General features: G+C 42.4%; 2 protein-coding genes across 3 annotated transcripts in view; both read right to left on the bottom strand.

Moving 5' to 3' along the window:
• Positions 1-23,682, bottom strand: part of LOC129817711 (glutamate receptor ionotropic, kainate 2-like) — a 173,461-nt gene that overhangs the window by 52,498 nt on the left and 97,281 nt on the right. For both annotated transcript variants that reach the window (XM_055873210.1, XM_055873209.1), the window contains exons 8-12: positions 16,915-17,058; positions 12,523-12,630; positions 7,671-7,784; positions 3,709-3,828; positions 3,439-3,525 (exon numbers count right to left, since the gene is read on the bottom strand). In XM_055873210.1, coding sequence (XP_055729185.1) covers positions 3,439-3,525; positions 3,709-3,828; positions 7,671-7,784; positions 12,523-12,630; positions 16,915-17,058 — 573 coding nt within the window. The remainder of the gene's footprint in view (positions 1-3,438; positions 3,526-3,708; positions 3,829-7,670; positions 7,785-12,522; positions 12,631-16,914; positions 17,059-23,682) is intronic.
• LOC129817712 (zinc finger protein RFP-like) lies at positions 8,795-12,514 on the bottom strand. Its single transcript, XM_055873211.1, has 2 exons — positions 12,147-12,514; positions 8,795-11,911 (listed from the first exon to the last, which is right to left on the bottom strand). Exon 2 carries the CDS (start codon positions 11,907-11,909, stop codon positions 10,272-10,274), a length of 1,638 nt encoding a protein of 545 aa, XP_055729186.1. The 5' UTR covers positions 11,910-11,911; positions 12,147-12,514; the 3' UTR covers positions 8,795-10,271.

The following is a 23,682-nucleotide window of genomic DNA, read 5'->3' as shown; positions in this document are numbered from 1 at the left end:
TGCACTCCACGAGGAGACTGGGTGGCAGGCGGACCACCTGTTATGCGAGTGCAGCAAGGAGCCAAGGTAAGGTGCTAGCTAGCATTAAACTTATAAAAAACAATCAATCTTAACATAATCACTAGGTAACACATGGTTGATGATATTACTAGTTTATCTAGCTTGTCCTGCGTTGCAAATAATCAATGCGGTGCCTGTTAATTTATCATTGAATCACAGCCTACTTCGCCAAACGGGTGATGATTTAACAAGCGCATTCACGAAAAAATCACTGTCGTTGCACCAATGCACCTAACCATAAACATCAATGCCTTTCTAAAAATCAATACACAAGTATATTTTTTTAAACTTGTATGTTTAGTTAAAAGAAATTCATGCTAGCAGGCAATATTAACTAGGGAAATTGTGTCACTTCTCTTGCGTTCAGTGCAAGCAGACTCAGGGTATATGCAGCAGTTTGGGCTGCCTGACTCGTTGCGAACTGTGTGAAGACCATTTCTTCCTAACAAAGACCGTAATTAATTTGCCAGAATTGTACATAATTATGACATAACATTGAAGGTTGTACAATGTAACAGCAATATTTAGACTTATGGATGCCACCCGTTCGATAAAATACGGAACGGTTCTGTATTTCACTGAAAGGATAAACGTTTTGTTTTGAAATGATAGTTTCCGGACTTGACCATATTAATGACCTAAGGCTCGTATTTCTGTGTGTTTATTATATTATAATTAAGTCTATGATTTGATTATTTGATAGAGCAGTCTGACTGAGCGGTGGTAGGCAGCAGCAGGCTCGTAAGCATTCATTCAAACAGCACTTTCCTGCATTTGCCAGCAGCTCTTCGCAATGCTTGAAGAACAGCGCTATTTATGACTTCAAGCCTATCAACTCCCGAGATTAGGCTGGCAATGCTATAGTGCCTATAAGAACATCCAATAGTCAAAGGTATATGAAATACAAATGCTATAGAGAGAAATAGTCCTATAATTGCTATAATAACTACAACCTAAAACTTCTTATCTGGGAATATTGAACTCATACTCATGCTAAAAGGAACCACCAGCTTTCATATGTTCTCATGTTCTGAGCAAGGAACTTAAACGTTAGCTTTTTTACATGGCACATATTGCACTTTTACTTTCTTCTCCAACACTGTGTTTTTGCATTATTTAAACCAAATTGAACATGTTTCATTATTCATTTGAGACCTTATTGCTTTTTATTTCTGTATTATATTAAGTTAAAATAAAAGTGCCCATTCAGTATTGTTGTAATTGTTATTATTACAAATATCTATATAAAAATCGTCCGATTAATTGGTATCGTCTTTTTTTGGTCGTCCAAGAATCGTCATCGGTATCAGCGTTGAAAGATCATAATCGGTCGACCTCTAAATAAAACATACACATATATGTGTTTAAAACAATATAATTCAGGACACAATCAACCAAAATAAACATATTTAATAAAAGCAATCACATTCAACTACATAAAAGTCGTCAATCAGTATTTAAACTGCCTGAGTGACACCAGCACATCTAACTGCAGTGAACTCCGCAGATTGTTCCACAAATTAGGGGCAAAAAAACGAAATGCTGATTTTCCCCAATCTGTGGAGACTGAAGGGATCTCTAGTGTTATCCATTTCTGAGAACGGGTTTAGATAACGTATGACTCTTAACTTAATTAATGACGTTACATATGGAGGGAGTCTCTGTCAGATTGCTTTGTAAATACATTCAAGAGAATGCAGCTCTCTTCTTACAGACAGAGAGGTCCATCCCACATGTTATACAGACTACAATGATGAGTCCTAACATTGTCCCCTGTGATAAAACGTACTGTGGAATGATAGACTGCGTCCGAGGGTTTCAAAACAGCATGTAAACAATATCACCAACATCCAATACAGGGAGAAGCATTGTTTGAACAATCTTTCTCCTATTTTCAATATTGAGGCATGATTTATTTCTATATAAAAACTATCTTGGATCTTAGCTTCTTAGTCACATTTTATATGTGTTATGAAGGACAACTTGTCATCAATCCAACCCAGGTACTTATATTGAGAAACAAGCTCAATTTGGGCTCCATTTGTAGCACAAATATGCAGGTCCTCAGGGTCAAACATGAAACTCCATTATAGACATAACCTCTGAACCTATCTGAAGACCATGAAACTCCATTACAGACAAGACCACGAAACTCCATTATAGACATAACCTCTGAACCTATCTGAAACCTGTGAAGCTCCATTACAGACATAACCTCTGAACCTATCTGAAGCCTGTGAAACTCCATTACAGATATAACCTCTGAACCTATCTGAAGACCATGAAACTCCATTATAGACATAACCTCTGAACCTATCTGAAACCTGTGAAGCTCCATTACAGACATAACCTCTGAACCTATCTGAAGACCATGAAACTCCATTATAGACATAACCTCTGAACCTATCTGAAGACCATGAAACTCCATTATAGACATAACCTCTGTACCTATCTGAAACCTGTGAAGCTCCATTACAGACATAACCTCTGAACCTATCTGAAACCTGTGAAGCTCCATTACAGACATAACCTCTGAACCTATCTGAAGACCATGAAACTCCATTACAGACATAACCTCTGAACCTATCTGAAGACCATGAAACTCCATTATAGACATAACCTCTGTACCTATCTGAAACCTGTGAAGCTCCATTACAGACATAACCTCTGAACCTATCTGAAACCTGTGAAGCTCCATTACAGACATAACCTCTGAACCTATCTGAAGACCATGAAACTCCATTACAGACATAACCTCTGAACCTATCTGAAGAACATGAAGCTCCATTACAGACATAACCTCTGAACCTATCTGAAGAACATGAAACTCCATTATAGACATAACCTCTGAACCTATCTGAAGACCATGAAACTCCATTATAGACATAACCTCTGTACCTATCTGAAACCTGTGAAGCTCCATTACAGACATAACCTCTGAACCTATCTGAAACCTGTGAAGCTCCATTACAGACATAACCTCTGAACCTATCTGAAGACCATGAAACTCCATTACAGACATAACCTCTGAACCTATCTGAAGAACATGAAGCTCCATTACAGACATAACCTCTGAACCTATCTGAAGAACATGAAACTCCATTATAGACATAACCTCTGAACCTATCTGAAGAACATGAAACTCCATTATAGACATAACCTCTGAACCTATCTGAAGACCATGAAACTCCACTATAGACATAACCTCTGAACCTATCTGAAGCCTGTGAAGCTCCATTATAGACATAACCTCTGAACCTATCTGAAGCCCGTGAAGCTATCCATGATCCAACCAATCGTATCCTTGTCAATACGGCAACCCACCAATGACCACAATGGTAACCATGACAATAGTACACTTCTCCTCCCCCTACTCACATGGTCCATGAGCTCCCTGACCATGCCGTTCCAATGGCCTGTGCTCTCCTCCAGCGCCCCGTACTTCCCGTCCTCCACCAGGCGCACCTATTAATGAGAATAAGAATGACAACAGCAACAACTATTAATATTAATAATAACAATATATGTAATTTAGTAGAAACTTGTAGTAGTACACAAATTCATTTTCATACCATCGTGATTGATCCCAGAACCCTGGTGTTACAAGCACCATGCTACGCCAACTGAGACACATGGGAAGCCACTCACCTCATAGCGGAAGCCCAGGATCGCTGAGAGCTCGCGGAGAAGGTCGATGCAGTAGCCTTCGAAGCGGTCGTTGCCGTACAGCGGCTTGTCTGACTTCTTGAACATCACGTAGGGCTCCACCTGTTAAGGAAACATGGGGGAGGGGGGAGGAGATGGAAGGAGAAGAAGAAAGGAGAGAGAGGCAGAGAGGGGGAAAAAGACAAAGGTAGTTTGGTATTTGTTGGCGTTTTATTAGGATCTCCAGTAGCTGTTGAGGAAGCAGCAGCTTCTCTTCCTGGGATCCACACAAAACATGAAACATGACATACAGTGGGAAGAAAATGTATGTGAACCCTTAAGAATTACCTGAATTTTTACCAAAATTTGGCATAAAATGTTATCTGATCTTCATGTAAGTCACAACAATAGACAAACACAGTCTGCTTAAACTAATAACACACAAACAATTACAATTTGTCATGTCTTTACTGAACACACCGTGTAATCATTCACAGTGCAGGTTGGAAAAAGTATGTGAACCCTTGGATTTAATAACAGGTTGACCCTCCTTTGGCAGCAATAACCTCAACCAAACGTTTTCTGTAGCTGCGGATCAGACCTGCACAACGGTCAGGAGGAATTTTGGACCGTTTCTCTTTACAAAACTGTTTCAGTTCCACAATATTCTTGGGGTGTCTGGTGTGAACTGCTCTCTTGAGGTCATGCCACAGCATCTCAATCGGCTTGAGGTCAGGACTGACTGGGCCACTCCAGAAGGTGTATTTTCAAACCATTCTGTTATTGAATTACTTCTGGGTTTTGGAATGTTGTTCTTTTGCATCACCTAACTTCTGTTGAGCTTCAATTGGCAGACAGATAGCCTTACATTCTCCTGCAAAATGTCTTGATAAACTTGGGAATACATTTTTCTGTCGATGATAGCAAGCTGTCCAGGCCCTGAGGCAGCAAAGCAGCCCCAAACCATGATGCTCCCTCGACTGTAGTTTCCAGTTGAGATGAGGTTTTGATGTTGGTGTGCTGTGCCTTTTTTTCTCCACACATAGTGTTGTGTGTTCCTTCCAAACAACACAACTTCAGTTTTATCTGTCCACAGAATATTTTGCCATTAGCACTGTGGAACATCCAGGTGCTCTTTGCGAACTTCAGACGTGCAGCAACGTTTTTTTTGGACAGCAGTGACTTCTTCCATGGTGTCCTCCCATGAACGCCATTCTTGTTTAGTGTTTTACGTATTGTAGACTCGTTAACAGAGATGTTAGCATGTTCCAGCGATTTCTGTAAGTCTTTAGCTGACACTCTAGGATTCTTCTTAACCTCATTGAGCATTCTGCGCATCTATGGAAGATGGCCACTCCTAGGAAGAGTAGCAACAGTGCTGAAATTTCTCAATTTCTAGACAATTTTGTCTTACCATGGACTGACTTTTAGAGATACTTTTGTAATCTTTTCCAGAATTTATGCAAGGCAACAATTCTTAATCTTAGGTCGTTTGAGATCTCTTTTGTTCGAGGCATGGTTCACATCAGGCAATGCTTCTTGTGAATAGAAAACTCACATTTTGTGAGTGTTTTTTATGGGGCAGGGCAGCTCTAACCAAAATCTCCAATCTCGTCTCATTGATTCGACTCCAGGTTAGTTGACTCCTGACTCCAATTAGCTTTTGGAGAAGTCATTAGCCTAGGGGTTCACATACTTTTCCCAAGCTACACTGTGAATGTTTAAATTATGTATTCAATATAGACAAGAAACATACATTAATGTGTGTGATATTAGTTAAAGCACACTGTGTTTGTCTATTTTTGTGACTTTTATGAAGGTCAGATCAAATTTTATGCCAAATTTATGCAGAAATCCAGGTAATTCCAAAGGGTTCACATACTTTTTCTTGCCACTGTAATACTGAACATTAATAGACAAGAACAGCTCAAGGACAGAACTACATCAATTTAAAGAAGGCACACGAGCCTACATATCAATACAAACACACAAACTATCTAGGTCAAATAGGGGATAGGCGTTGTGCCGTAAGGTGTTGCTTTATCTGTTTTTAGAAACCAGGTTTGTTGTTCATTTGAGCAATTTGAGATGGAAATGTATGCTTTCTTGCATTTGTTCTGGATTTGGGGACTGTGTGAAAAGACCCCTGGTGGCATGTCTGGTGGGGTAAGTGTGTGTCTCAGAGCTGTGTGTAAGTTCACTATGCAAACAATTTGGAATTTTCAACACATTAATGTTTCTTAGAAAAATAAGAAGTGATGCAGTCAGTCTCTCCTCAACTCTTAGACATGCATAGTATTTATATTAGTCCTGTGATTACAATAAAGAGCAAGACATGCCGCTCTATTCTAGGTCAAATGCAGCTTAACTAGGTGTTTCCTTGCAGCACTCGACCACACGACAGGACAATTATCAAGATAAGATAGAACTAGAGCCTGCAGGACTTGCTTTTTGGAGGATGGTGTCAAAAAAGCAGAGCATCTCTTTATTACAGACAGACTTCTCCCCATGACAGTTTTTTACCTAGAGAGCTGCCCTGCGGTACACCTCACTTTACATGTTTGACATTAGAGAAGCTTCTATTAAAGAAAACCTTCTGAGTTCTATTAGATAGATACTGTAGCTCTGCATCCACAACATGGCAGAGGTTGAAAAGCCATAACACATACATTCTTTACAACTAGGTGATGAGTAATCATATCAAAGACTGCACTGAAATCTAACAGTACAGCTCTCACAATATTTTTATTATCTATTTATTTCAACCAATCATCAGTCATTTGTGTCAGTGCAGTACATGTTGAGTGCCCTTCTCTATAAGCATGCTGAAAGTCTGTTGTTAATTTGTTAACAGAGAAATAGCATTATATTTGGTCAAACACCATTTTCCCCAACAGTTTGTTAAGAGCTGGCAGCAAGCTGATCGGTCTGCTGTTAGAACCAGTAAAGGCCGCTTTACCACTCTTGGGTAGCGGAATGACTTTGGCTTCCCTCCAGGCCTGAGGACAAAGACTCTAGGCTTAGATAAAAGATATGACAGATAGGAGTGGCTATAGAGTCAGCTAACATCCTCAGTAGCTTTACATCTAAGTTGTCAATGCCAGGATGTTTGCCATTATTGATCGATAACAATTTTTCCACCTCTCCCACACTAACTTCACAAAATTCTTTCTTGCAATGCTTTTCTTTCATTATTTGTTCTTTAATGCATGAGTACGATGGCTCACTGTTCATTGTTGGAATTTCCTGTCTAAGTTTTCCCACTTTGCCAATGAAGTAATCATTAAAATATTAGGCAACATCAAATAAGGGAGGGGGAAACAGGGGAGAGAGAGGTGGAGAAAGACGGCAACAAAGAGTGTTCAAAAAAGGAACGAGAAAGAGAATGATGAGAAAAGACAGAAAAAACATCATACTCCATCCATGTCTGGTCTAGTAGTGTATGTTAGACTATGAAGTCCTATCCTTGATAGTACCGAAGGGTTAAATCTGTGCTGTCAGTCGTTGTGACTTCAGTGATGGAGACAGAGACCTAACCCTTCAGTGATGCTGCTGTGAGGCTACAGACAGACAGAGACCTAGCCTTCAGGGATGCTGCTGTGAAGCTACAGACAGACAGAGACCTAGCCTTCAGTGATGCTGCTGTGTGCCTGTATAGGGCTACATACAGACAGAGACCTAGCCTTCAGTGATGCTGCTGTGTGCCTGTATAGGGCTACATACAGACAGAGACCTATCCGTTCAGTGATGCTGCTGTGTGCCTGTATAGGGCTACATACAGACAGAGACCTAGCCTTCAGTGATGCTGCTGTGAGGCTACAGACACACAGAGACCTATCCGTTCAGTGATGCTGCTGTGTGCCTGTATAGGGCAACATACAGACAGAGACCTAGCCTTCAGTGATGCTGCTGTGTACCTGTATGGGGCTACAGACATACAGAGACCTAGCCAGATGTGTGTTTACCAGTATGGTGGAGACGCGGAGGGATTTGTTAGCCAGAGAGTCTGTGATGTTGGTTGTCTTGCTCTTGTGGTTCTCCGTCATGTTCAGGCCACTGGGAGGATCCCACGTTCCTATCTGTGGGTGACACATTTCTCATGTGATAAAATGGTAATTAGTGAAGCACGATATGACATTTTTGGCCGATACCGATATCCGATATTTTCCTTGCCAAAAAACGATAACCGATATTGAAAATGTTAGCGTTCTTTTAAGCGTTCTAGTACAGTTAAATAGTTAACACACACACATGGACACAGTGGTCTAAGGCACTGCATCTCAGTGCAAGTTGTGTCACTATAGTCCCTGGGTCGAATCCAGGCTGTATCACATCTGGCCATGATTGGGAGTCCCATAGGGTGGTGCACAATTGGCCCAGCTTCGTCTGGGTTTGGCTGGGGTAGGCCGTCATTGTAAATAAGAATTTGTTCTTAACTGACTTGCTTAGTTAAATAAAGGTTACACACACACACACACACACACACACACACACACACACACACAAAAAGTTATTTTGTTGGCGTTTACGTATGTCCCCATTACCAGTAAAACATAATCAAAACCTATTTCATTCACTTACTTCCTGTGCCGTTTTGTTGTTCATTTGTTCAGTCGTTTCATTCTCAAACAGGATTTCTATGGAACCCCGTTTGGGTCTTTGCTATGGAATGCCGTTTTGGTCTTTGCATGTCAAAAAAGAAAACAATGACCAGTAGATAACACGATTTGACATGTCAAATAAGCTTGTTGACCAATCAGGACATGAATTTCACTGCAAATCACATAATAATTTAACACGTTCATACATTTTTGACCTAGTTATTGCACATTGATTACACTATCACTTGCATTTCATGTCACAACGATTCACCTATACGTATGCTATGATGCTGGTAAAGTTGTCTTGCGCACCTACAGTGCTGGTCATAAAAAATTACATGATCTGTTTCAGTAGCTATAGTTAGCTAGCTAACTATATAGCTAGGTGTCATCATCTAAAATAACCCTAATTTATAAGACCCATCTATGTGAAGCTAGCCACAATAAGGATTAGCCGCAATAGTGGACTTTGACGTTAGCCTTCAAAATAAAAGTATGGCATAATTCAACTATTTGAATTCATTTGCATCACTGTGAATGACATACTTTTATTTTGAAGGCAAACTGCAAATTCTACTATTGTGCCTAATCCTTATTGTGGCTAGCTTCACAACACATAACCAAGTCCGGTCAGTCCGGTCGAGCGTCACTAACCTGATGAAGCTAGCTGGCTGCTTATAACGTTAGCTTTGGGCAACAGGGTTAAGTAGCTAGCTAACTATTTATTTTCCTGAACTGAAGTTCAATTTCAATAGGCGAACAACAAGTGGCAACCTAGCTAATACTCACTCACAAAGATTCCTAAATCATTGCCAAGAATAATGAAATTGACTGCAGTTTCTACTGCTCATTGTTTTTAGGCTGGTTGTATTGGTGCTAGCTAGGTACCAAGCTAAAGCTAGCTACCCCAGAAGTTGTGGCCAATCAAATTATGCTTTATTACCAACGCGGTATTGCAAACACATCGTTCGTGTCCGGTGTTTGCTTGTTCGCAGACTTTTTTGTACAGCTTTGACAGTGCTACTGTGTCTTTTTTGACACGCAAAAACCCAAATGGCATTCCATAATATGTATGTCGTGAAGCTAATAGCAGTGACACCATTACTGTGTAGGGCAACATCTGAAAAATAGCGCACTTGGTAGTGTGTACCGGTGCTCGACCAGTCGGTGAAGGCCAACATCACCCACGACAGAGAACGGTTGATTGTCAAGGGCAATAAATTCCATTATCTTGGCTTTAATGGATTTCACCTTTTGAGTTGTCTCGTTTAAATTTTCTTATTCTTTCAAATGACTGCTCGACTTGTTGACTGCTCGATCCACACAGCAGACATTGTGGGCTAGGTTAGGGATGCTGTGTTGCACGTGTAGCACAACATTTTATGTGGTTTCATTACATCATGTACCTACGTTATATAGACATGCATGTCAGCTTTGACATCGGTTTTGCTCATCGGCGTTAAACTAGACATCGGCGGAATCCGATGTTGGCATTTTTAGCTAATATCGTCCAATTTCGATATGTTCACCGATATATTATTCATCCCTAATGGTAATTTATGTACACAGCACTGTGCCATCCTAAGACAGAACACCCCTTTCCTTAAGAACAAAATGGTCATTAGAAGAAAATTATTCTCAATTATGTCATTATACTTGAACAATATGAACCAATCAGAAATAATGATGACGAGAAACCAGGAAATTGAGTAATGTAATTATTCAAGAAACCAGGGCAAAAAGTACATTGGTAAGCAAACAGTCAAAGTATTGTATACAGTGGTGAAATTACTCTTACCAAAATGGAGGACAGTAGAACAATACATACCATTTACATTTAGCTTATTTTACTATTTTTGGGGTGAAAAGTCAAAAACACAAAGGAAACGTTTATTTAATGATATGTACTGTGTATGTATTTTGTTGTGATAATTATGTTTTTAAATAAAATACATTACAAAAACTTCAGTCTGTGTGATTGACAGGAGTGATGATCAGAGGGGCAGAGTTTTTGCCACCATCATTAAGACAGGGGCAGAAGTATGGATAGATTCTCTCAGTGAAGGTGTAGCCAGTGAAAGAGTAGATATGACACCTAGCCTCCACATCGTAAAAGGAGACCCGACCCTCCTCATAATCCACAAACACCCCCACCTTCTGGGGCTTCTCTCTCAGGAGGAAGTTAACAGCTGGGTCATCATTAGCTGCATATTCATTTGCGTTCCTCAGCCATATGGTCCAGTAGCCATTCTCAGGACCCAGGAAAATGTCATTCTTCCTGTTGATGGACTCTTTGGCCACTCCTAAATCCCATTTAGTCTTCTCTTTGACTTGCACCTCATAGTATAATCTCCCAGAGAAGCCATCTTTTCCCAGGACACTGGCACCCTTTGAAAACCTCTTTGGGTTGTCAGGGAGATTCTCTTCTCTAATTCCATATCTGACTTGTTTCCTGTCCTTAGAGAGGATGAGAGAGGGATGGGCTGTATCAGGGTCAAGAGTGACATCCACTGACCACTGCTGCATCCACTTCAGCTCAGCATCACACAACTTCTTCACTTCACTCCTGATTGTCTCATGCAGCTGAGACACAGCTCTCCTCACTGTCTCCACACTCAGACTGCGGTGAACACTGATCTCAGACCAGTCCTTGTTAGGTGGAAGGCTACAGAGAGATGGGGAGCTCCGAAGGAGGTGGAGGTGGTCCTCAGTGTGTGACAGCTGCTTCAGCTCACTGCGTCTCCTACGTAGATCAGTGATTTCCTGCTCCAGATCTATAATGAGTCCTTCAGCCCGCCTCTCGGTTGCTTTCTGCTTCTCCTCAACTACCTCAATGAGCTCAACCTGGCTTCTCTCAATGGAGCGCACCAGAGCAGTGAAGACCTGCACGCTGTCTGCTATCTCTCTCTCTGCTTCTCTCTTGCTGATCTCTACTGAGTGTTTCATTTCCTGAACTTTCTGCAGTCGCTCCTGGATCATCTGCTGCACTTCTGTCTCTGTCTGCCCCAGCTGAGCCTTCTTTTCTCCATACTCTTCCTCTAGAGGGACAGTGTAGTGAGTCTTGTGGTCTGTTTTCTTGCACTGGACACAAACACACATCTGATCAGTCCTACAGGACAGGTCCAGAGGTTTGTCATGCTCCTTACACATCCTGTCTTCCAGCCTCTTTATTGGGTCAATCAGCTCATGTCTCTTCAGGGCTGGGGCTATCTGATGAGGCTGCAGGTGAGTCTCACAGTAAGAAGTCAGACAGACCAGGCATGACTTCAGAGCCTTCAGGTTCGTCCCAGTGCACACGTCACAGGCCACTCTCCCAAGCTCGGCAAAGTTTTGGTCTGGGCTGCGGCTAGCTCTCAGTTGAACTGACTTCCTGAACTGAGCAGCCATCTCAGAAATGAAAGCATTGATGCAAATCTCAGGTCTCCTGTCGAATTTCTTTCTACAGATTGGACATTGGCACAGGTCATCACTGTCCCAGTACTTTCTGATGCAGGCCATGCAGAAGTTGTGTCCACATGAAATGGTCACTGGCTCAGTGAACACGTCCAGACAGATAGAACACAGGAAGTTCTCTTCAGACAGGAGACTGTTGCATAACGCCATATCTAGACAGAGACCAAAAGTGAAACCATTGAGCAATTCCTTGAATCTCTCAGCTCTTGTAGTTGATAATTCATTAAGTGTATTTGAGTGTAAATTCAAAACTAGTTGTAAAAATGTCATTATGATACAAGTTAATCTTGATAAATGGTTTCACCATAGAGATTGGAAATCGTCCTAAATGAGTCATAAAACAGGTAAAGACATGAACACGGTAGTTAGTCAGTTGTCTCCTCTCACCTGCGTGTGTCTGTGATTGCTGTCTCTGTTCTTTCTGTTTGTGAAAGAGGTCTGGAGAATGTATAGTTAGTTCAGAGAGACTAGTAGGTCTAAAGAGTCTGAGAAACCTTTTCTGTGCTACCTTCTTTAGTTTCACTTCAGCAGAATGACTTTAATATGCTCCTCCCCTTCCGATACTGCTATTGGCTACAGCCCTGAGTCATAGAGCTTTTCCCAAATGTACCACAAGTTTGGTTAGAGTTTTGTTTTCTTTTGTTTTCAAAGATATCTTTGTATGTTTAAAACACAACTTAATAACCTCATAGACAGGTAAGCTGCAGGTATTTGGAAAGAGTGAAGGAAAATCCAAAGGAATGTTGAAAAGACACACACACACCTTTTCCAGTCCGTCCTCCTTAAGACTGATCACGTCCAGGTCGAAGTCTGTCCTCAGTCCGTTGGTTCTGTTGAAGAGGATGCGTCCAGTCAAGCCATCCCAATGGGCCTATAGAGAGAGAGACACACACACACACACACACACACACACACACACACACACACACACACACACACACACACACACACACACACACACACACACACACACACACACACACACACACACACACACACACACACACAGACACGCACGCACACACACAGAACCACGCACACGCACACACAGACACGCACACGCGCACACGCACAGACAGACGCACACACGCACGCACGCATGCACACACACACAAACACAGACACAGACGCGCACATGTGCACACACACACACACCACCCAATTCAACTAAAAAACTAATCCAAAGTGTCCAAATTGTATCCCTCAATTACCCATAATCCTACATGCTCTTTCATTGTATTTCGATCCAAAACCAAAGCCCCACAATGTTTCCATTTCAATTAGCTAGCCGTTCCGTCTGGCTCTCTCCACACTGTCTGCATTTCACAACAACAGACAACAGAGAGGAGGCTTGTTTGACAGGTATAAGAGGTCATTACGCTGTGAAGTTGGTTGGTGGTCCTTGAAGTTTCACTTCAAAGTGATTGGAGGATCAGAGAGACAGCGTGGGGAGAGATATGAGAGATGGAGCGGAGAGGAGGGAGGGAGGGAGGGAGGAGGGGAGGAGAGAGGAAGAAAGGGAAGAAAGTACAATGGTTCATTCTGTAAATGACCTACAATAACACCGCACACACAATGACAGCGCGCTCGTCTACAAAGCGAAAGGCTGACCTTAGTGACTGGCGTTTGAGAGATGTAAGGGGCCTTTGATATAGACACACTCCGAGATATGGTTATGGAGACAGGTAGAGATGTCTTCCTTATCTCTGTCTCTATTATGCGTGATAGGACCACACACACACACACACACAGACCACATGTAACGGATGTGAAATGGCTAGCTAGTTAGCGGGTACGCGCTACTAGCATTTCAATCAGTTACGTCATTGCTCTGAAACCTAGAAGTAGTGTTGCACCTTGCTCTGCAAGGGCCGCGGCTTTTGTGGAGCGATGGGTAACGATGCTTCATGGGTGTCAGTTGTTGATGTGTGCAGAAGGTCCCTGGTTCGCGCCCGTGTCGCGGCGAGGGGACGTACTAAAGTTATACTGTAACATTGGTGCCGTGACCCGGATCACTGGTTGCTGAGGAAAAGGAGGAGGTTGAAAAGGGGGGTGAGTGTAACGGATGTGAAATGGCTAGCTAGTTAGCGGGTACGCGCTACTAGCGTTTCAATCAGTTACGTCACTTGCTCTGAAACCTAGAAGTAGTGTTGCACCTTGCTCTGCAAGGGCCGCGGCTTTTGTGGAGCGATGGGTAACGATGCTTCGTGGGTGTCAGTTGTTGATGTGTGCAGAAGGTCCCTGGTTCACGCCCGTGTCGGGGCGAGGGGACGTACTAAGGTTATACTGTAACACACACACATACACACACACAGACCACACACAGACCACACACAGTGCCCTCTGTAATTATTGGGACAGTAAAAATGTTTTCTTCTTTTGGCTCTGTACTCCAGCACTTTGGATTTGAAATCAAACAATGATTATGAGGTTTTAACTTCTTATGGCTGGGGGCAGTATTGAGTAGCTTGGATGAATAAGGTGCCCAGAGGTGCCCAGAGTAAACTGCCTGCTCCTCAGTCTCAGTTGCTAATATATGCATAGTATTAGTATATTTGGATAGAAACCACTCTGAAGTTTCTAAAACTGTTTGAATGATGTCTGTAAGTATAACAGAACTCATATGGCAGGCAAAAACCTGAGAAAAAATCCAACCAGGAAGTGGGAAATCTGAGGTTGGTCGATTTTCAACTCAGCCCCTATTGAAGATACAGTGGGATATTGGTCATGTTGCCCTTCCCACGGCTTCCACTAGATGTCAACCGTCTTTAGAAACTTGTTTGAGGCTTTTACTGTAAAGGGGGGCTGAATGAGAGGGGATTGAGTCAGAGGTCTGGCAGAGTGCCAGGAGCATTCACATGAGAGGTAGCTCCCGTTCCATTTGCTTTTTCTGAAGACAAAGGACTTCTCCGGTTGGGACATTATTGAAGATTTATGTTAAAAACATCCTAAAGATTGATTCTATACATCGTTTGACATGTTTCTACGGACTGTAACGGAACTTTTTGACATTTCGTCTGCAACTAGTGAACGCGCTTCATGAGTTTTGATTTGTTTACCAAACGCGGTAACAAAAGTAGCTATTTGGACATAAATGATGGACATTATCGAACAAATCAAACATTTATTGTGGAACTGGGAGTCCTGGGAGTGCATTCTAATGAAGTTCATCAAAGGTAAGTGAATATTTATAATGTTATTTCTGACTTCTGTTGACTGCACAATATGGCGGATATCTTTTTGACTTGATTGGGCTCTGAGCACCGACCTCAGATTATTGCATGGTTTGCTTTTTCCGTAAAGCTTTTTTGAAATCTGACACAGCGGTTGCATTAAGGAGAAGTGGATCTAAAATTCCATGTATAACACTTGTATCCTTGATCAACGTTTATTATGAGTATTTCTCGAAATTGATGTGACTCTCTGCAAAATCACCGGATGTTTTTGGAACTACTGAACATTACGCGCCAATGTAGACTGAGATTTTTTTATATAAATATGAACTTTACCGAACAAAACATACATGTATTGTATAAAAAAAATAAAAATAACATGAAGTCCTATGAGTGTCATCTGATGAAGATCATCAAAGGTTAGTGATTAATTTTATCTCTATTTCTGCTTTTTGTGACTCCTGTCTTTGGCTGGAAAAATGGCTGTGTTTTTCTGTGATTTGGCGGTGACCTAACATAATCGTTTGTGGTGCTTTCGCTGTAAAGCCTCATTGAAATCGGACACTGTGGTGGGATTGACAACAAGATTACCTTTAAAATGGTATAAGATTTTTGTATGTTTGAGGAATTTTAATTATGAGATTTCTGTTGTTTGAATTTGGCGCCCTGCACTTTTAACTGGCTGTTGTCATATCGATCCCGTTAACGGCATTGCATCCATAAGAAGTTTAAGGTCAGTTTGCCATATTGTTCTGAGGTTTTTACAGTCTTTACTCTGCAGATGATTAAATATTGAGTAAAAAAATGCTGCTTTATATTTGGGTAATTCTAAATACTCCGCTATTGGGTTATTTCCTGGATTTTGTTGATATCCGGTCAACAAACATTCATACTCATATTTCCAGAAATGTCCCTTGTCTCCCACATCATATTGTTGTACCAAATCTGAGTACGACATTGAAACCTCTTCATTGTACAGATCACCTATAATATGAATTCCTTTCATTAGCCATTGTTTCCAGTACCCAGACTTCCCTCCTATCTGTAGCCTAGGATTGTGCCACAATGATGAGTATCCTTTAAGATGTGAAATCCCACATATCTTGTGTAATGTTCTCCACACCTCTTTTGAGTGTAACAAAATTGGGTTAGGAGTTTCAACAGACTTCTCCCCTGTAAAGTGCTGATATTTCTAAACGGTTCACCCGATATGGATGAAAATCCCCTCAAGTTAAAGCTGACAGTCGGCACTTAAACCTCATAGTCGTTGTTTGATTTCAAATCTAAACTGTTGAAGTATAGAGCCAAAAGAAGAAAAATAGCTTCACTGTCCCAATAATTAGGGAGGGCACTGGATAGTAACACACGCACCTGCATCTACACTCACAGATATGTCATCACATACACAAAAAGGTAAACACAGCCACAGATTCACACAGTGCATATATAACCCACTGAAGGTGAAAAGGGGGTGTGTTCAGCAGAAGTTGTGGGGGGGTGGGGGGGTCTGCTCCATTCAAACCATCAACCCAGGGGGTGATTAGAAAAGGCCCAGTGTGTCACCTGAATTGACTGATTTTAAATGGAACTGTCCCCTGGTTTCCTGTCCAAGAGTTCAGGGTTTGTTGGGTCAAACAGGGATGTTGCTGGTAGCTGGGTGGTCCAGTCGGTTTGTGCTTTAGCCAACTCCTCTCAGTGTTCATTCATTGTCATGCCAAACATGTACAGTATGTGTTGACAATGCTACAGCGCAATAGAATGAATAATATGTTTACACAGTGCTTTACAGGTAAAGCCGTCTCAAAGGGCATGGATTAAAATGAATAGAAGAGACCAGGAGGCATATATGAAAGATACTCTGTATATTTTACGTTGTATATGCTACTACAGCACACAGTATGGCTTGATTGCATGAAGTCATAGTCACTCAATTCATCATATACTGTATGTCAATGAAACTTTAACATTTTGCACTACGGTACCTCTTTGATGAGGCTGATGAAGCGCGCACCGAAGCGCCAGGGTTTGTGGCGGTTGCACTGCAGCGAGCTGACGGTGATCTGCTGCGACTGCTGCACCGCCACAGCCACAACGTGCACCGCGTCGAACATCAGCGCTGCGTCCGTCTGCACAGAGGTAGTTGTGATGTCAGAGCATTATTACATCATGAGACAAAAGGTCTCTCTTGCAAAAGAGATTTGATTAAATCTCCATGAGACAACCTGTGTAAAAGGTTACATCAAAAATAAAGAGCATTGTTATGTCAGAGCATGATTACATCATTTGAGGCATTATGACATCGGATCATTATTAAGAGCTGTGCAGACACAGAGCTATGGGCTGTGGATGTTCGCTGACTATCCACTTGTCCCTCTAGTCAAAGTGGCTAGTGCCTTCACACATAAGGGCGACAGTCGACGGTGACCATAGCAACTAAATAAACAAACATTATCGATGTGCGAAAAGTGAATCGCTATAACATCATAAGCATGCATAAAAAAGTATTTACATGCAACACAAATCATAAACCCCAAAATAGATTAGAAAACAATGATTTGCTAGAGTGGCAAGTTAGCTGGTCCTGCTCAACAAAGATGGCACCGCTTCAGGAAATAGAGCAGAATCCTATTTTCTCGCCTCGGCTGAGCAGCTTCCAAGGGCCCGAGCACCTCCAACCGCTCCTTCTGGATAGAATTTGCTTAATTGAAAATTAATGGGCCACCACGCCTGTCGCTTTAGTCTGCAAGTGCCTGTAGACCTACTTCATCGAGGCCATTATGATGTCCGAATATTTATACTTCATAAAGCCAATAATTGATGGGTTCCCTTGGTATTATGATGTAGCTGGAACATTATGACATCTTGAAGCATCCCTCAAGAAACATAATGACATACTTATTCCATCAGCAAATTATTCCATTACATTCACTGAATCATACATCTATTTAAACGAGAGGGACATGAGCCGATGACATCGTCAAATACACTGCATCATAATGAATGTACTGTATTCTTGTGCTTCCAGCCACATGTATTTGTGGGCAACCTGGATTATTCAAATAAATTGTAGGACTGCACGGGCTATGTACTGTATACAGTTAACTGCAATTCAGCTCTTAGCTGCAAATGTGTAACATGAGTAAACAAGAAGGAAAAAAGAGCGGCTGAATCATCCACTTCCCTCTGCATATCTTTGGGAGGACTATCTCTCAGTATAAGAGAGAGTAGAGACTAGAGAATGAAGAATATCCAGCCAACGACAGCCTTTAGAATAGCCCAGTCGGTGTGGCATCCAATGAGAGAGACTCTCTTTGGCCGGTCAGCCTGTAACCGTGGAGACTAATGGCTCCTGATAGCTGTGCCCACTCCCTGGAGAGCGAGGGCAGAGCGGGCGCTGCTGCAGATGGCACACGGGCTACAGTGTCAGTCAGCTCCACTCCAAAAAAACACACTAAGTAGATGCAATGTGGGCACGATATCATGTTCCCTCTCTGAGTAATACTTTGTCCATGTATCCTCCTAGATGGGGAGATACACGACAGAGGTAAATTATGTGTTATTGCACATATGATCTTGTCTGATTGTGGGACCAAATCAGGATGATTGTGTCTGATTTCATCTTGATATTTAAAGTGACAACATGACACTCCAAAATGATAGTTTCTCAATCCAGCTGTACAGCTCAATCTAAACTGAATGGAAGAGAGAAGCACCATGTGATTTCCAGATTTGTGGTGCGTAACTTTTTAGGGCTGAAGTAGACGTTGTAACCAACAACCCACTGGGCAAAAACTAATTGAATTTCCATGTCATTTCAACAACAAAAATGATATGTAATGACGTTGAATCGATGTGGAAAACTGATTGGATTTTCAAAAAGTCATCAACGTAAGGGAATATCTTATTTCTTTTCACCCAACTTTTAACTTAAATACAATGACATGGTTAAAATGTTTGTTCATTTTACGTTGAATTGACATTAGTTGACAACTCAACCAAAACTAAATCAAAACTAGATGTTGAAATGACGTCTGTGCCCAGTCGGAAGGTGTTATGGTTACTTGTTATGAGTATACGTTGTGAGTTCCAACCCAGGCACTCCATAGCCACACCCATATTCACTTCCTGGTTTGAGTGGAAGGAAGCCATCTTGTCTACAGGTTGTAGTCAGACAGTTTTGTAACTAGGAAACTGTTTATACAGTGTAAACGCCAATGTGCTGTCATTACTCAAAACTTCTGAGGAAACCCATTGCACTTACTATTTCTGAGTACAGTTACTTCTTAAAGTGATTTTGTAGTCATTTATCAAACCAATAGAGTCACTGTGATCTTGCAGAGCAAGTTTGTCAAACTCTTTCGATGGAGGGCCTAGTGTCTACAGGTTTTTGTTATTTCCTTTCAATTAAGACCTAGAAAACACGGTGAGCGGAGTTCCTTACTAATTAGTGACCTTAATTCATCAATCCAGTATGGAGGGCGGAGCGAACACCAACAGACACTCTGCCCTCTGTGAAATTAGTTTGACACCTGTGCTGTAGGGGGTCCAGATTTGAGTTGTGTCAGCATAAACATTTTGAGTCACCCCCCCACTAAGCCACGCCTCCAATATACTTTCCAAGTGTGCCTTGCCTTTCTGAGTGACTTGTAGAGTTACCACCCATGACTGTATTTGTTTTCAGTCCTGTGGCCTTCACCAAGAATTCCTAGGCGAATGTTATCATTATAGTTACACTCTTTATGACAATATATTAAAGATCTCATAAGGCCTTATTTTGAGGCCTAGCTTTAACCCAATACAGTGGCCATGAAACTCATGGTTTACAGGCCACATCAGGCTTGCAAGTTGGGTTGCAAACTTCTTTCCAATAGGGATTTCTAGAAAATCAGGGAAATTTACCAGAATTCTGCAACTCTACCCGCAAGTTACATCATACTGGCTTCCAAAATGATGTGTAATTCCTATTGGAATCCAGCCAGAGTTAAGATATTCAACAGTTTCTATTCACCCGCAACCTGCTTTCATAATGACTGCCAGGGTTGCGAACAGTGTGAGGAGACTACCTACGCCATTTAAACTGGAACAACCATGTCAGTGACGGGTGCATAAAATCTAATTAAATTACTGGATTAGTTATGTTTAAAATGTATTTTATTTTATCTTTGTGTAGCATACGATAAATCAATCAATCACTCAATGTACATGCAAAAACACAGATATTCAAAGCAATTCCAAAAATCTACCAGCGGTAGAGCACACTGCATTTGAGTTAAAATTGATTTGGGGTTCACAGTGTAGTTTAAAAAGCCTTGGGGTTTACTTTATAGTTTAAAAAAGCTTGGGGTTTACAGTGTATTTTTTTAAAGCCTTGGGGCCAATGGTGTAGTTTAAGAAAGCATTGGGATTTACAGTGTAGTTAAAAAAAGACTTGGGGTTTACAGTTTAGTTTAAAAAGACTTGGGGTTTACAGTATAGTTTAAAAAGACTTGGGGTTTACAGTATAGTTTAAAAAGCCTTGGGGTTTACAGTGTATTTTTTTTAAGCCTTGGGGTCAACTGTGTAGTTTTAAAAGCCTTGGGATTTACAGTGTAGTTTAAAAAAGCGTTTACAGTATAGTTTAAAAAAGCGTTTACAGTATAGTTTAAAAAAGGCCTACTTATATGTTTGGGGGGTTTTCTTGTGGACTTTCATTCCTTTGGATTATTATGAAGACTATCAAGTGAAGAGGTCAAATCAATACTTGTTTCATTTCTCACAGCTGGATTATTTGGATGTTTGCTTATGGAATGATCTGAATTGAACAGTTACAGTTATTGAACAGTGTTCCGGAGTTCCAAATTAAGCAGCAGCAGCTGAAAAGATGAGCTCCTACAAATATTGAAATTTAAATGTTTTTTTAGAGTAAAGTACATCGAAAAAAAATCAAAAGAAAACTGCAAACTGAATAGGAGACCAAACAAGCAGCAAACAAAGAAGAAAGGCTTTTGAAAAAGTAACAATTTTTCATAAAATTATACCGTTTTCTTAGCTAGCTAAGTTGTTTACCTGTTGCTAGGCAGTTGCTAGGGACATTCCTAAAAGAATCTAGCTAGCTAACAAGGAGTGTCTAGTTGGCAGAAGAGAAGAAGGGACACAGAAGGGACAAAGTGGGACAAAATAAGGACAGAAGAAAAGGGAAAGGGGACATTAAGGTGAAGCAGTCCTCTAAAGACACAAAAGACAATAATACAAGAAACAACACTTCTATTGCCTCTCCCTCTACGATACGCACTTCCGGTTTGGTTTGGAGCGAGTAGTTGCATTCCGCTTTGCTCCACAGGTAGTATTACAGGTAGTATTACATTTCATTTCATTACAGTACAACAGTTTGATTAGTTTGATCTTAGCTGGCTACATAGCCGTCTTTGTATCCAAGATAATTGTGTAGTCTAGAGTAATTGTCGAGGTTACCTAGCCAGTTAGAGGTTACCTAGCCAGCTACACTTTCAAACAAAGTCAACAACGCAGCCACTGCTAGCTAGCCTATTTCACCAGCCAGCAGTACTATATCATTTTAGTCAATAAGAGTTTTTGCAACGTAAGCTTAACTTTCTGAACATTCGAGACGTGTAGTCCACTTGTCATTCCAATCTCCTTTGCATTAGCGTAGCCTCTTCTGTAGCCTGTCAACTATGTGTCTGTCTATCCCTGTTCTCTCCTCTCTGCACAGACCATACAAACGCTTCACACCGCGTGGCCGCTGCTACTCTAACCTGGTGGTCCCAGCGCGCACGACCCACGTGGAGTTCCAGGTCTCAGGCAGCCTCTGGAACTGCCGATCTGCGGCCAACAAGGCAGAGTTCATCTCAGCCTATGCTTCCCTCCAGTCCCTCGACTTCTTGGCACTGACGGAAACATGGATTACCACTGATAACACTGCTACTCCTACTGCTCTCTCCTCGTCTGCCCACGTGTTCTCGCACACCCCGAGTGCTTCTGGTCAGCGGGGTGGTGGCACTGGGATCCTCATCTCTCCCAAGTGGACATTCTCTCTTTCTCCCCTGACCCATCTGTCTATCGCCTCCTTTGAATTCCATGCTGTCACAGTTACCAGCCCTTTCAAGCTTAACATCCTTATCATTTATCGCCCTCCAGGTTCCCTTGGAGAGTTCATCAATGAGCTTGACGCCCTGATAAGTTCCTTTCCTGAGGATGGCTCACCTCTCACAGTTCTGGGTGACTTTAACCTCCCCACGTCTACCTTTGACTCATTCCTCTCAGCCTCCTTCTTTCCACTCCTCTCCTCTTTTGACCTCACCCTCTCACCTTCCCCCCCTACTCACAAGGCAGGCAATACGCTTGACCTCATCTTTACTAGGTGCTGTTCTTCCACTAATCTCATTGCAACTCCCCTCCAAGTCTCCGACCACTACCTTGTATCCTTTTACCTCTCGCTCTCATCCAACACTTCCCACACTGCCCCTACTCGGATGGTATCGCGCCGTCCCAACCTTCGCTCTCTCTCCCCCGCTACTATCTCCTCTTCCATCCTATCATCTCTTCCCTCTGCTCAAACCTTCTCCAACCTATCTCCTGATTCTGCCTCCTCAACCCTCCTCTCCTCCCTTTCTGCATCCTTTGACTCTCTATGTCCCCTATCCTCCAGGCCGGCTCGGTCCTCCCCTCCCGCTCCGTGGCTCGACGACTCATTGCGAGCTCACAGAACAGGGCTCCGGGCAGCCGAGCGGAAATGGAGGAAAACTCGCTTCCCTGCGGACCTGGCATCCTTTCACTCCCTTCTCTCTACATTCTCCTCTTCTGTCTCTGCTGCTAAAGCCAATTTCTACCACTCTAAATTCCAAGCATCTGCCTCTAACCCTAGGAAGCTCTTTGCCACCTTCTCCTCCCTCCTGAATCCTCCTCCCCCTCCTCCCCCCTCCTCCCTCTCTGCTGATGACTTCGTCAACCATTTTGAAAAGAAGGTCGACGACATCCGATCCTCGTTTGTTAAGTCAAACGACACCGCTGGTTCTGCTCACACTGCCCTACCCTGTGCTTTGACCTCTTTCTCCCCTCTCTCTCCAGATGAAATCTCGCGTCTTGTGACGGCCGGCCGCCCAACAACCTGCCCGCTTGACCCTATCCCCTCCTCTCTTCTCCAGACCATTTCCGGAGACCTTCTCCCTTACCTCACCTCGCTCATCAACTCATCCTTGACCGCTGGCTACGTCCCTTCCGTCTTCAAGAGAGCGAGAGTTGCACCCCTTCTGAAAAAACCTACACTCGATCCCTCCGATGTCAACAACTACAGACCAGTATCCCTTCTTTCTTTTCTCTCCAAAACTCTTGAACGTGCCGTCCTTGGCCAGCTCTCCTGCTATCTCTCTCAGAATGACCTTCTTGATCCAAATCAGTCAGGTTTCAAGACTAGTCATTCAACTGAGACTGCTCTTCTCTGTGTCACGGAGGCGCTCCGCACTGCTAAAGCTAACTCTCTCTCCTCTGCTCTCATCCTTCTAGACCTATCGGCTGCCTTTGATACTGTGAACCATCAGATCCTCCTCTCCACCCTCTCCGAGCTGGGCATCTCCGGCGCGGCCCACGCTTGGATTGCGTCCTACCTGACAGGTCGCTCCTACCAGGTGGCGTGGCGAGAATCTGTCTCCGCACCACGTGCTCTCACCACTGGTGTCCCCCAGGGCTCTGTTCTAGGCCCTCTCCTATTCTCGCTATACACCAAGTCACTTGGCTCTGTCATATCCTCACATGGT

The sequence above is a fragment of the Salvelinus fontinalis genome, chromosome 20 (genome assembly GCF_029448725.1).
Source record: "Salvelinus fontinalis isolate EN_2023a chromosome 20, ASM2944872v1, whole genome shotgun sequence".
NCBI classification, from domain to species: domain Eukaryota; kingdom Metazoa; phylum Chordata; class Actinopteri; order Salmoniformes; family Salmonidae; genus Salvelinus; species Salvelinus fontinalis.
Note: the sequence above shows the minus strand (reverse complement) of the source record. Positions and strands in the feature narration are given on the sequence as shown.